Source organism: Sceloporus undulatus, chromosome 3 (assembly GCF_019175285.1).
Source record: "Sceloporus undulatus isolate JIND9_A2432 ecotype Alabama chromosome 3, SceUnd_v1.1, whole genome shotgun sequence".
NCBI lineage: Eukaryota > Metazoa > Chordata > Lepidosauria > Squamata > Phrynosomatidae > Sceloporus > Sceloporus undulatus.
Window position 1 is genome coordinate 5,447,568 of NC_056524.1, and position 15,458 is coordinate 5,463,025.

Consider the following 15,458-nt stretch of genomic DNA (forward strand, 5'->3'; position numbering starts at 1 on the left):
AGACAAGCTGGTGTCTCATTTTTACAGTGTTTTGTGAACCATCCTTTGGAGAGAAAAAATGAAAGCACTGAAAATTTTTCTCATGGGCCTCAGTCCCCTGCTCCCCTACACTTTGTGTAAAATTTGCAACTCTGTTCTTTGTGTGATTGGAGTTGCTCTTAAAATCCTAGGAAGCCTTCTAAGTTTACATTTGGAAGGCCAAGTAGACTCTATATAAAAGGATCTTGTATTGCCTTTGGGACGAACTGAAAGCAAGAAGTTGGCAGCATGAGCTTTCAGAAACAAATTTTTTTCATAGACATCCTCAGATGAGGAAGTAGGCTGAAGTCTACAAAACCCATGCTGTCAACTTCTTTCTTTCATTTAATCTCAGAGGTGCTACAAGATCCCTTTGCATACTGATTTTCCAGCCTAACACGGCTATCTCTTTGAATTCTAGATTCTATATAATTCAGCTAATTTTACTAGCCCTCCTAGATTCTAGGTGCATTAGACGGTGCATTTCTGGCCTTCCGTCTCACTTCACCTTTCTCATCAGCAGCAAGATGTGCCCTGTGTTAAGAATCCATCCCACCTCATTTATGAAGGTGCATGCGTTGTGAGGCTGAAAATACTAGCAGCCCTGCTGCGTTTGAAAACAGGAAAAGAACTTTATGGTTAATGAACGTATAGGCCTTGCAGTTGAACTCTGATATCCAGCAAACATGTCTGAATTCTTAGTTTTGTCACAGACACTACTAAATGCCATTTATGTGTGTATGTTTGTTGTATTTAATCTAGGTGTACATAAACTAAACACATTTAGAGCAGCAAGAATACGTTTCTAGAGCACTGCTCTAGGAACAGTATTTTTTTTTTACTATGTTCAGCTACAATGCTTGTTATAATTCTTGTCTCCAAGTCTGAGCTGTAGGAAAAGTGGCAGTGCAAGTTAAAATGTCATTAACAGTAACACACATTTTTTCTAGCCTGTAGAAAGCCAAACCCTTACTTGTGATGTCCATTAATTAGGGAAAGCTACTAACTGAGATGTTATGAGATATCTGTAAGCAGTCTGTTAGCTGCTTTCCTGTGATTTGTGTATGTGGTAGAATCAAGCGTTTCTTCATTTGCATTTAGCACACCGCTATTTAACTGTTGTCTGTCTGTGTCCCACCCTTTTCCCAAAAATGGGACTCGGTTTAGAATCGATCTTTCTCTTTGGTTTTTGAGATTTCTTCACGCAATGCCCATACAATTTTAAACACACCTTCACAGACACAAGGAAAAGAAACAGGAGTTTTGATTTTGTTTTTAAAAATTAGAAATGTTTCCTTGGAATAGGGCCTAAATACCCCGAAGACAACAGATCCCATCTGATCTTGTAAGCTAAACAGGGCCTGCTCTGGTTCTTGGATGGGAGACTACCAAGGAATACTGGGTACTGTAGGCTATATTTCAAAGGAAGGAACTGGCAAAACCAACTTTGAGTATTCTGTGCCTAAGAAAACCTATGAAGTTCATGGAGTCGCCATAAATTGAAAGGTGACTTGGAGGCAAACACACACTCACACACATGTTTCCTAGTAAGCTGAATTCTGCAGCCAGTACTGCATTCTTTGTACTTTTCCTGAATAGCAGAGGATGCCCATTTTCCTTTATCAGGTATTCCATTACTAAAGAATTGAGTAATCGGCAGAGCTGCCCTCTGTGACCAACGCTATCTTCCAGCAGAAAGGTGAAGTAGCCTAACTGCATGGCTACAATCAGTAGTAGGCTTTTCCCCTCAGGGGGATTCTCAGGGATGTAGCCTTACATGCTAACTATGACATTGTACTAATTTCGGCCTGGTGTCTCCATTTCTATGGAATTATTTTTTTGAGTATGTGACGGTGTGGCATTTTCGCTGGAAGGCTAGGGACCTTTAGTCTGCAAAGGTTGGAAAAATGGAATAAATTTGTCAGTGTATTATACTCTACAACGTATTATGTATACTGTACTCTTAATGGACCTACAAGATTGGTGGAAGATTTGAGTGAAAGGGATGTCTATTAACTATTCCTCTTTTCAGTAATCATTTAAAAATAAATATATTTTTATGTTGGGCAATTGAAAATGACAGGAAAAATATGGGCAGTTGACACTCATTATAAGAGGACAGTATGTAAAGGCTTATGAAAAGCATTGTAATTCTTTAAATGTGCATCCTGGCTTTCTATCCTCAACTCTCAAAATGAGAAACAGTCAGAATAAGCATGGTGTAAGAAAACACAGAGGGTCTAAAGGTACCTGATCGCCTCTAATCTTGTAAGCTAAACAGGGTCAGTCATGGTTAGTACTCAGATGGGAGACCACCAACAAATGCCAGGTGCTGTGGAATACATTTCAGAGACAGAAACCGGCAAAAACATCTCTGAGGATTCCTTGCCTAAGAAAACCCTATGAAATCCATGGGGTTGCCATAAGTTGACAGGGAACTTGAGGACACATGCACATACAAGAAGACGCAGAAGTACCAAGCTACAATAACTAAAAATCATCAGTTCCAGCTGAGACAGAGGCAGAGGCCCGTTTAGGACTGTTGAGAATAGTCAAGGCCGAGACATTTAAACCAGTTTTCCTCATATCTGGCACAATCTTAGTTGCTTCAGTCTCTCCAGCTAAATATGAACGTCAGACTTGTTGTGTCCCCCTCTGATGCTATCTATCATTGGGTCCCTTCTGAGAGAAAGGCAGCATACAAATGTAATAAATAAATATCAGCCAGGCCATGTATTTGTCTGGCTATAATGTAATGCCTAGCCAATTGACTGAGACCAAGAGTTCAAGATTTGCACTTTACCAATGAGCTGTAGCATATTGCAGGATGGTACAGTGATGCCCTCCTTTAATACACTGTAAATGCTACATGATGATGTATTTAAGAAATGCAAATACGCTGGGGTTTGGTTCCAAGATCCCCCGCATATAACAAAAATCCGTGTATGCTCAAGTCCCATTAAATATAATGACATAGCAAAATGGTGTCCCTTATAAAAAATGGGAAATCAAGGTAAATTTATACTTTTTTGGAACATTTTCAAACCGTGTATGCTTGAATCCGTGTATAAAAAATCCATGTATAAGAAGGGCCAACTGTAGAAATTCTTCTGCCAGCATAATTTTTATTGAGGGCTATTACAGATGTAATGTTCTGCAGAAGAGGATATCCTGTTAGGAACTATGCTAAAACGTTTATTTTGCAATACACTTGTTAAATGTGAAAGATCTGGAGCACTTAATGTTAATCTTCAAAGAGGTTTCTCTGTGGGAGGTTCAAGGCCAAATGTATCAACTTTATAATAGTTGACAGGGTGGTTATTTTCCAAGTCTTGCTCAGTGACCTTCTCCCAGAGGGACTTATTTTCTTCACAGTACCACTGCAATGCCTGCATGCAAACTTCAAACAAACTTTCTGTTTTCATTTTCACATACCTAAGCAAAAGAAACAATTGCACTTCTTCAGCTGTTCAGTTTTTATGGTCTCTCTTTGGAAATTATCAGTATTAAGAGTAGAAAGTTAAGAAAATCAAAATAATTGGAGAGGCTTGTGGTCCATTTGCATCCAATGATCCATCTCTGGCATTCACTAGCTAAGGGTAGGTACAGGTGACACTGTCCATCACTGAAACCAAGAGCAAGTACAGTTGGTCCTCCACATTTGCATCTTTGACTTTTGCGGATTTGATTATTTGCAGATTTAATTATTTGCAGATTTGATTAATCAGATCTATTGCATTTGTGTTGGATATGTTTGTGGGCTGTGACCTCCACTCGGAACAAAAGTTTAACCTCGCGTAAACATTCATTTTCTGGTTCTGGATGTTTGTGGAATACCTTTGATTCTATACCGACAAACACTGCTATGAAAAGCGCTTTATAAATAAAGGTTAATAATAATAATAATAATAATAATAATACTTGTACCTAGTACTTTGGGCTCAGAAGATGCCCTAGATTATTGGGCATCTTCTGACACTTAGTGGGATTATTTTAAATATTATTTAAAATAAAATTATTTAATTATTAAAAATATAACATTGTGCTCTTGCTGTCACTGGGCTTTGGTTCCAGGACTCCCTGTGGATTCTAAAATCCATGGATGCTCAAGTCCCATTAAGTACAGCGGCATAGTGAAATGGTTTGTGAATTATATTGATTTGTGTGTTCATTTATTTAGTTATTGCATTTATGACCCAGCTTTCTTAGCATCTGAATACATACAGCTTTGCCTGAGAAATTTCTGGGATATAGTTATTTAAATGTTCTCTCGTTTTAGCAATAGTTCGTGCCCTTGAATGGATTAATTTATTAGTCTAATTTAGCATTTTTCTTGGTGAAGTGCTTTAAAGCTTTTCTTGATGCCCTTTTAATTGTAGTGGGCTGTGGCATTTATGCACATGGATTCACCTGCCTCAGGTAATCTTTCACTTCAGGAAACAGTCAAATAATGAGGAGTGTCTAAACAGACAATGTAATGCAAATCATCTTTGAATGAATAGAGCACTCAGGATTGCCTGGTTGACATGGCAAATGGAATATGCCTGGCTGAGGTTCCTGAGGTGTGTGCCAGCTGCTTTGGTCCTCCACTCTGCAAGAAATTCCTTTTATCAGGGTGTGTAATTCATTACTCCATTCCGATCAATGTACAGTAGTCCTCATTGGGATCCAAGGCTCAGAATCTGCAACATGAGGTGTTGCAGAATCCCAATCTCTCATTCACGAGGATGACAACTTCTTAAAAATTATTCACTTACCAAACCTTTTATAGTAGCAGCTTAAGGAATAGTGGCAAGACATAGCTAGATGTACCTTCTTATTGTCGTGTGCCTTCATTTCCAATTAATGGCAACCCTATCATGGGATTTTCTTGGCAAATATTTCTTCAGAGGGGATTGCCTTTCCGTTCCTCTAAGGCTTAGAGAATGTGACTTGCCCAAGGGCACCCAGTGGGGTTTCCATAGCTGAGTGGGGATTTGAACCCTGGTCTTCAGCATCGTATACCTCTCTTCTAGAGAAATTCAGTGCTCTCTGCCTAATAAAGAGGATTGTAGCCCCATAAAGATCTGCTGGGTCTCAAAGGAAGTAACTTTCTGTGTTGGTGATGGAATTTAAATTTTATTTCCTGGACTTTAAAATGCTTGCCTCCCAGTGCCATGTGGCCAGAGGGGAGGAGTGGCCAGCTGGCATAGATACCCATCTCCATACCATCTTAACTCAGAGCACTACCAAGAACATATTTTCCAAATGCAGACTTGTGACCAACCTTGTCAGTATTTCCCCCTTCATTATGATTTTTAATGTGTTTGCCTGATGAGAAAACCAGTGGAACCTCAAATGCTTGTAGCATGTATTTTGTGGATTTTGGTTGATCTAATAAAGGTATCACTGTTCATGGTTTTTGGATGTTATTGTACTTTGCCCTTGGGTATATCCCACTCTGGCTCTCAACAATCTTAGCACAACTACTGGGCTGAATAGCGTATCAACCATAATGGGATTTTGTTTGCACTTAAATATTACAGTCCTGACTGTTTGAGTTAAAAGGATGCCAAGTGACCCATGAGTGAGTACTGTGCTCACTCCTAGGTTCCATATTCAGTGTAACTGTGTCAGAGGTTAAACTATTGGTAGATTTCCCAGTTGGAGCCAAACAGTGATGGTCTCTGTCTCGGAGACCTTTTGGGGGAAGCCACAGCAAGTGTCCTTGAGAAAAGAACAAGGAGAACTTTATACTGTATACTGACTAGGAATACAAACTCACTGTGCTGTTAACTGAAAAAGAGCTGCTGTTGCCAACATTTATGACTTCCTATGTGAAATGTCCAAAACCTCAGAAGTTCAAGTCTTTTAACTTGACATGGACCAATGACAACTTTGTCCCCCCTAGTTTGGTGTGTGTAGTAGCCATCTCCAAGCCACGTGGCAGTCGTCGCTGTGACTAAGGGGACTCTTTGTTGGCCTCCATGAGTTGAGACCAAGATGTTTTGTACTTGGCCCATGAGGCCAAGCATTATCACGTGCAAGTGGTATTAGGCAAGTTTCTTTAAGGGCTGGCTGCCCCTTGACATGTTGTTTTTGCTCATTCTTGTGACCCACCCAACTAGTGCACTGTGGGTTTTGTTGGTTGCTTCTGGACCTCATAGGAATTCTCCCCTCCTCCCCCATCGCTGCTTTTTCCCCTCTATGTCATACTGTATCTGTTGGGACTTTGACAGTTGGCTTGAGATGGTGTCAATAAATAGGCTTCTATTGGTAGGTAGTGGGAGGAGAAGGTATTAGATCAGGCGTCGGCAACCTCCAGCCCGCAAGCTGGATGCGGCCCGCGGAGGCCTTTCGGCCGGCCCCTACCACCCCCGATTGCGGCTTTTCCCGGCTCCCGCCATTTTGTTTTTCAAAATGGCAGCAAAGTCGCGCGCGACCATCCCCGCCATTTTGAAAAACAAAATGGCGGTGGTAGCCTAGAGGCGAAGTCTCGTGCGACCACAAGAAAGGTCACGTCAGACTTCGCTGAGGCCCGTTGCAGCCGCCCGAGCCCTCGAACAGGGCTCCGACGGCGGCAGCGGGCCTCTCGGAGGCCCGTTGCCTTCGCTGGGGCCCTCCAGGAGGGCTACGGCGGTGGCAAAAGGGCCGGCAAAGAGGGGGAGGCCTCCAGTGCTGGCGGCCCCCGCCGGCGCTTTCTTGGCCTCTGACAGGGCCTGGGGCCCCATCAGGGGCCACAAAGAGGAGAAGGCCTGGCCCCCAGGAGGGTGGAAGCTCCGCCCCTGGCACGCAGCCCCGCCCCCGGAGGATGGAAGCTCCGCCCCGGCACACGGCCCCGCCCGCGAGGGTGGAAGCTCCAACCCCCCCGGTTTCGGCCCCCCAGTTGTCTGAGGGACAGCAACCCGGCCCCCGGCTCAAAAAGATTGCCTACCCCTGTATTAGATATTCAACCAAAGTACACCTTGGCATGCTGTTGTGTTGGAGGTTAGCAAGTACCAGGTAGGACTCTGGAGCTGCCTCCATAGGGCATGGGACTGTATGGTTTGCAAAGGAGTCAGTTCTTGGGGTTGGTATTACCATTTTGCTCTTGGGAAGCTAACTCTGGCCCCATACAGACTGCCAAAATAAAGCTGCTTCAGGTCACTTTGGAGGTATACTGTTTAAATGATGCATGCGTCCTAAGAGTCTGAAAGTCACACCAAAGCCACGACCCAGTCCTAAGGATTGGAGCGCAGCTTTGGCACAGCTTCTGGACTCTTAGGACACATGCATCATTTAAACAGCATACCTTCAAAGTGACCCAAAACAGCTTTATTTTGGTAGTCTGTATGGGGCCTAAGTTCCCAATCTAAAGCCTCAGCATCTTAGCAGAGTATGTGGGAGAAAGAATTCAAGCTCACCATGGCATCTGTAGAAAAGCAATCAATGGCCATCTAATCTAGTCCAGGTCCTTGATGAGTCAGTAGTCCATCCAGGATAGCAGCGCAAAGGATAATCTGAACGAATAGTCAGATCCAGGCAGAATTCAAAGCAACAGGCAATCAATCAAGGAATGGGACACCCGCGTGGCTTTCTCCCAAGGAAGATGGATGGCTATCAGCCATACTGGACCAAGGCAGGTTCTGGGATATTTATAGCCTGTCCAGGTTTCATAGGTGTTCCCTGTTAGTAGCGTGTTTCCTCTTTAAACATCAAGCGTGCTTGCATCTTTCTCTTTCCTGGTGTCTCTCAGAAGGGGAAGGCATTGGCAAGCCTGGTCTTCATCCGAGGATTGTGACTACCATGAACTTTGCTTTTGTGGCTGAGTGCTGAGTACACTGTATAGAAATGTACATGCTATTGCTATTGCTACTAACAAATTGGTCCAAACCAACCATTTGAGAATTGCCATTTAAAAAAACCAGTCACATATGCACAGTTAACTTTTGGGGTTTACTGGGGCTGCAATGGGAAAGGACGACTGCTCCCCCTCCCTGTTCAGCTGTTCTATCAGCAGACATCCAATACTGGATCCCAGCCAATGTTCCTTTTTGTTTTTTCCTTGTAAAGCTTGCAAAATGAGTTAAGCTCTTGTAAAACATTCTCTGATCTTGCCACTTTTACTTCATCTTGCAAATTGGAGTTGCATGGTTGGGTGACATGCTACTAACCATTAAAGATTTTTTTTTTGGTGGGGCAGGGTTAGTCAGCACCAGCTATAGAGTATTTGTTGTTTTTTTAACCTCAGTTCAGCCTCAGAATGGTAGAAACAATTGCAGCACACACAAAGGTATTATACTGCTAACTGAAATGAAACTTTTTCTTATATACCATAAAAATAGTGGTACTCTTGGGCTTGAGTATTCCTGTAAGAAACCATATCAATAATGCTGTGGACTTCTATGTACCCTAACTTACTCTGGAGGAGGCAACCAAATTCTGGGGTGTAGAATTCCATTTGCCTTCATACATACACTGTTATGTGCTATTGTTTGATTGTGTTAGTGGTTCTTGACAATATGAGCTAGCAAGCTGCATGGGAAATTTAATTCTGGTATATGAGGAAGGGACTGTACTCAACTTCCTCCTTTTCTTGAATATTTTGATTGCGACTGTGGAAAGTGCTTAGAGTACAAGTTCATTTGTAAATAATACTCTTTTTAAATCTTTTTTTTTAACAGGGCATTCAGAAATTGGCTAGTCAGTACTTAAAGAAAGAGTGGCCAGGAATAAAAGCTGATGAACGAAATGATTTTAGGTAATTTTGAGAAATATACCCATTTCTAATGTCTTGCATTGTTTGATTTTGTTCTCTACAACTGTGATTAATCACTTTGTTTTGTAACTAAAAGTATGTATTGTTGAATTATTCCCAGAGTACTCTGTCATTTCTCAGCTCCTCAGATGTTAATATACTTGTGAAATCTGAAGAATGTTGCCAGAGTTAAATGGAACAGTAAAACCAAACTATCATGAGGAATATTTTACTAAACATGTACAGCTCCCCACTTCCCATGAATGTGTGGATTCAGTTTAAATGAATACAGGTGTAGACAAATAATGATTTTGTGCTGGCTGAAGGCGAGTGGAGCTGCTAACAATAGAGAAGCCAAGAATAGGATCTCTTTGTTCAGTTTAGCTCTCTATAAGTTGCTCTGCAAGAAACTTACAGATTGGGTTTTACCTTCAAATAATGGCCTGAAGATTTTAAAAAGTAGCCAAGGGTTGTCCTAAAAATAATATTAAATAGGTATGAGCAAAATTTGATACCAGAGGTAGAATGGAAAGAATAGTGATAGGTTCCTTAATCATCTAATTAAAAATAATAATTGTAAGCCGCTCTGATAGCCTTTAGGGCTGAAGGGCGGGGTATAAATACCATAAATAAATAAATAAACAAACCACAGACAAGAAGAGCATTTCAGATATGTTTCACTGAGTTTTTATTCAAAACTAACAGCATGCATAATGTGAAATGAAACAGTCAGTCAGGTCAGGTAAATCCTTGCATAAGTAAAGATGAACATTTTGAACCATTTACAGGCCACTTTAGTTTAAAGCTTGTTCCCAAATTAATCCAGTGATTACTTTTTTTTTCTTTCACCACTTTTCTTCTGACTTTCATTTTGGTGGGCAAATGCAAAGAAAAGGCTTTTTTAAACATGGAAATAGTTGATGAGGCAGGCTGCAGTAATTCACTTTGCCTTTTCTTCCTGTTTTGCTGTCCACACATACAGAGTAAGAGATCCTGGCAGCAGCTGCTGTTACATTGCCTGTTGCAAGCAGCCACAGACAGAGTAGGATCAACTGAGGAGTACCCCAGTCTGTCTCAGTTTTAGCTTTATTACACTGTTTAGTGCAGACATACTGCTACAAGATGGCAGCTGAAAGTCTGTGTTTCTCCAGTCCTTCACTAGCCTCACAACATGAGTTTTAAAAACTCCAGCTAGACAGAGGACACGGAGGAATGGAGGACAGGTTGGGTAGGCAGAAAAGACTTTGTGAAAAGGAGCTTCTTTGTCAGAGGCTTTGTTAACTAATGTATGCCTGTACAAATGTAAACACAATAAGTGAAATATTAATTTCTCTCCTCTTAAGTGGGGAGTGGACAGCATGCAAGCCTGAGGTTCACACTTGGTCACTGTAATGCCAAAGCATTGATTGTTATTCAAATTTGAAGATCCCATAACTGGAATTTGTGCTTGAAGAATGCAAATGATAAAGGAGGTGAAATGGGGAGATTTGTCCAGCCCTATCTTGTGCATTTGAACAGGCTGCAAATTGTAAATTGAATTTCAGATACAGTTAGCTAGGTTTATAATTACATGCTCAGGGACGGTTTGTTTTCCACTTTTAAAATTAATATTTTAGGAAACTAGCCTGCATATTTCTAACATAAAGTAAATCTAAAAGTAGTGGGAAGTTCATACTGTGGCTAATCAGAATACACAGATAGCTGTACTATTTATTTTGTTTGCAGAAACCATGGTAAGGTAATAAATCCTAGATTTCTAGCTAGACCTTCAGTTTGTGGGCCGTTAATGGAACTGTAGGCTCTTCACTGGTAAGAATATGCCTTAATCTGGCTTTGTGCAGCAGTATATAAACCGACAAGCTGATGTGAACTATTAGCAATAAAGTCCCTTCTTACATCTCTCTTAGTTTCTTCTTTGCCCTTCCCACACACATCCACTGGCCTGATTTTTCCCCTGTATTTTAGGAGCATGTATCCAGTGTGGAAATCATTTCTTGAAGGCACAGTGCAAGTGGCTCAGTCCAGACTCAATATCTGTGAAAACTATAAGAACCTAATTTCTGAACCTGCCAGGGCAGTGAAGTGTTTTAAAGAACAGCAGCTGAAAAAGGTATTGTCCTAGGAGATTTCAACATGTACAGTACCTTCAGTTTAGATAAGCAATATTCACTTGTGCAAATAGTATTTGACTTGTTTACGCTATTGATTTTGTTTTATATTGGTGATTATGAAGGCCGTTTTGTTGAATTCAGACAGAGCTGTGATAAATATTTTGTTATACCTGACCCACCCCTTGCTGTCATGAGTTATGACTCTTACTCCAACCATCTCGTCTTTAGTACCACAACTCTTGTTGCCCATTGTTTATTAAATAACTTGTGATCCTACATTCTGTTCAGAACTAAATGTGGTATGTGTCATTGTTCTTTTTAATGCTGATCGCTACAGAAAACAAATGTGGATAATAGTACTTCAGTGCCTTATATCTCCTTGTATGTCTATCTAAGGAAATAATGCTTGACATTATTATTTCTTTTGCTATCCAAATGAAGATTTCATTCACCAAATTAATTTTTAAAATGCCATATTTTATTTACCCTTGGCAAGCAGAAACATGTGGACACTTGTATGAGGTTGACTGATTTTAACTGTGTCCAAAGGAGCGTGAAAGGGAAAATACTATTCTTTTGTAAACACACACTCACAGCCTAAGTTTTACTAGACAAGGGCCGGTTACATACTGGCAGTTGGGACGTCCGGAGGACGTCCCATTTTAAAAAAGGGGCGTCTCTTCTAGACGCCCCTGAGTCTAGTACGGACTGTGTCTGTACAATATGGCGCCGGCCCTTCTACATGGCCGGCGCCATATTGACGTATCAGACGCTGAGCGTCCGAACGTCACGCGGCCCTAATGACGTCATGAATGCGCCCTTGGCGCTTCGCGATGTCATCAGTGTGCCGCGGAAAGAAGCTCCGAATTGGCTGCTGCAGCTCCCGCGCGGAGCAAATGGCGCCGGCGGGGGACTGCCGCAAAGCGGCGGTTTGTATCCCGCCAATAGAGCACATGGACAGATTAGAGGGCAGTCCTTCAAAAAGAGAATTGCCAGTGTAATCACCAGACCAAATACTTGGTCACCCCAATGGAAAAAACAATTACAAATTGTGAAAAAAAATTGGTCTTTGGGTTTGTTTTATTTTTAAAACTGGGGAGCAGGGGTCATGATAAATATGAGGTTATTGCATCTCAGGATGTAATATAACTGGAAAAGAGGAACTACAACACTCGGGAGCTTGGAGGTATCTTGCTTGTGAGGAAACAGTTTAAGCATATGAGGCTGCTTATGTTAGATGAAAGTGCATGATAGATGTTTATAGAATTACGCATACTGTGGAACTCATGAGTAGAACTCTTTCTCTTTCAGTGCTAGAACTCAGCATCACCCAATGACATGAATTCTTCACTGAAAGCTTAGTTTATACTATAAAATAAACTATGCTTTCAAGTGAAGAATTCATCTGTCGTGGAATCTACTGTCCATGTTCATTGGGTGACCCTGAATCTTACTGCCAATCAATTTCTCTTTACAGGCAAGTAAAATAGACCATCACCATGTCCTTTGGATGTGAATTCTATATATAATTCACATCCAAAGGACATGGTGATGATCTATATTTTACTTGGCAGTAAAGAGAAATTGGTTGGCAGTTTGAGGCCCAAGTGTTGTGTATTGTGAGCTCCCACCACTAGTTCCAGCTTCTGCCAACCTGCAGTTCGAAAGCATGTAAAAGTGCAAGTAGATAAATAGGTACCACTTTGGTGGGAAGGTAACAGCATTCTGTGCAGTCATGTTAGCCGCATGACCACCAGTGTTGTCTTCGGACAATGCTGATTCTTCAGCCTAGTAGTGGAGATGAGCACTACCCCGTACAGTTGGTTACGACTAGACATTAATGTCAAGGGGAAGACGTTACCTTTTTAAAGAAAAATTAGGCAGATTCATAGAGGATAGCTCTGATCAATGGCTATTACCCATGGTAGCTGGATGGGACCTCCATGTGCACAATTGCTTCATCTCTTCTTGCCAGATGCTAGAAGCAGGGAGAGGTGGGATATATATAAATAAAAATTATTATTATTATTATCATTATTATTATTATTATTATTGAGGAGAGGCAATAGCACTGTTTCAGCAGAGAGGTAAAGGACTGTTCTACAAGGAATTGATGACCTTGAGACTTTTCCAAAGTTTTAAGATTACAAATATAGATGCTTTCTTTTAGACATGGATTGAGTTGGTCTTATTTTCCTGAAACAACAAAATTAATATTGCTGGCACACATTTTGCCTGAAATAGCTTGGTAACAGCCAGCAAACGAGAGGAAAACCTGCTTGTTAAATGAAATTGAATACACCCATAATGTTAGCAAGAATCAATGAGAAACAAGCAAATCTTTAAAGGTAGCTTTGAACATTTCCAAATTATACTAGGCTTTGAATTTAAGGTGTGGTATCTTTTAAAAAAATGTTTAAGGAATTATCCATGGATCTAAGGGTGAAGCGGAAATTGAGATGATGCAGCCACATCCTGGAAAGGCACCCTAGGCATCTGGCCAGAAAACCAGTACAGAGACAACCTTGTCCTTTAATACACAGAACAACGGTTGTCATTAATGGAGGCAAATGGTAGAGAAATAATGTTGTGGATAAAGTACTCCTTGTTAGATCATCTTCAGTGTTCACTTCCAACAATTACAGCAGTGTAGTTTGGGCAGTGTAAAACAAATGCAGTGTAAAAAGTACCCAGCTCACCACTTTAGCTATTAATCCACTACTTGCTTAAATTAGCTAATTTTTCACTTACAATCTTGTGGTGATTAAATCAGTTGCAGAGCAGTGGTGAGTGTGGAGGAGTGCCAGAGAAAGCCCAAATTTTCTGCTTAATGTGAAGTTGCTTTTCTCCCACCCACCCCCACCCCCAATTATAGATGTATCTTTGCAAGTGTAAAGTCGAATCTATTTGAACCTGTGTGCATGCATAGTTGTAATTGAAGGATGAAATTCTAGCATCCTACTTCTTTTCCCCTCCGAACAAATCTTTCCAGGAAAACCCCAAGATAGGGTCACCTTAGGGTCTCCATAAGTCAGAAATTACTTGAAGCCACAGAATGTATATATATTTTCAAAATGAACACATCCAATAAATTAAGTATTGAATCTTTCAAGAAGCTTCTACGTAAATCTACGAGTATAATGAGATATTAGAATGGATCCACATCCAGCTTCTCCCAGAGGTGCTTTTCCTTAGAAGAAAACCCCACCTGAGTTTTGTTAAAATTATCTGCATACATTAAGCTAACATGGCATAGTGATTTGAGTGTTGGATTACAACTCTGGAGACCAGGGTTTGATTCTCAGCTCAGCCATGAACCCACTGAGTAGTGACAAACCACCTCTGATCAAATCTTGCAAAGAAAACCCCATGATAAGTTTGCCTTAGGGTCGCCATAAGTTGGAAATAACTTGAAGGCACATAACACCAACAACAAATGCATTCTGTGCATCCATGTTAATGTCTCATTGTACTCGTAGAAGCTTCTTGAAAGATTCAATACTTAATTTATTGAATGTGTTAATTTTGAGGTAGTATATACATTGTTGTTGTTATGTAGCTTTCAAGTCATTTCTGACTTATGGACACCCTAAGGTGACGCTATCACTTTTCCTGGCAAGATTTGTTTGGAGGGGCTTTGCGTTTGCTCTGAGGCTGAGATGATGCACAGTCACCCAGTGGGTTTCCGTGACTGAATGGGAATTGAACCTGGGTCTGCAGAGTCATAAGTTAGTGCCCAAACCACTATGCCACACTGATTCTCTATAGTATACATATTAGCATGCACACAAGTGAATGAATTTGCCTATGTTTTCAATACCCAGTAGTGGGAATGTAAGAATTGGGAAGAATCATTCATCTGTCACTCAGTTTGCCGTTTGTAACTTAAAGCTATAATTTTTCAAAGACAGTTTGTCTGTTTCCAAGATGACAATAAAAGTACTGGTTTGTGTGAAGAGAATTTAAATAGAATCACTGTAATTTAAGCTCTTAAAAAAGGAGCTAAGGAAATGCTTGATAGCCACTGCTTTCTTGGAGTTCTAAACCCAGTTTATGCACACAAATATTTTTGCTCCTATTCTAAATTTAGCCATGGTTCATAAGATAACAGGTTTTCCACCCTTAAAAGTGCTTGAGGTATTTTGCAATACAACTGTTCCAGGCAAGTGTCAAAGATTGAGATGGCATCTTGCACCTGAGATCATACACAAGAAATGTTATCTTAAGTTTTAAGATGGCTATCCTTTTGCAATATTTACATAAAATGTTGGTAGCCTTTATTCCAGCATATTCTTGCTCAGCCAGTCTAGCCCAGTTCTGAGAAGTGAGAGTAGCACAAGTTCTTTTACAGGTTTTATGCTTTAGTGTGTTTGGGTATCTTTGCCTTTGAGATGATTTCCAACTAATAAATAGTTTAGTGTTCAGAAAATGTTTAGATTTAGTTCAGGCATAATTCATTTTTCAGTCCAAAGAAAACAGATGAAGCTGCCTTACTTTCCCCCCCTCTTGTCCAGGATTGTCTTTCTCCTTCTCCATCTCCTTCTCCTTCTTGGAGTGGGGAGCATCTTGGGATTGCAGATGCCACATATGGAACCTAGAACCATTTGCCCTGC

General features: G+C 40.8%; 1 protein-coding gene across 2 annotated transcripts in view; it reads left to right on the forward strand.

Annotated features, from left to right (window-relative positions):
• The window catches only part of FCHSD2 (FCH and double SH3 domains 2), a 164,681-nt gene that overhangs the window by 66,855 nt on the left and 82,368 nt on the right, over positions 1-15,458 (forward strand). For both annotated transcript variants that reach the window (XM_042456817.1, XM_042456818.1), the window contains exons 3-4: positions 8,661-8,737; positions 10,700-10,844. In XM_042456817.1, the coding sequence (XP_042312751.1) occupies positions 8,661-8,737; positions 10,700-10,844 (222 nt within the window). The remainder of the gene's footprint in view (positions 1-8,660; positions 8,738-10,699; positions 10,845-15,458) is intronic.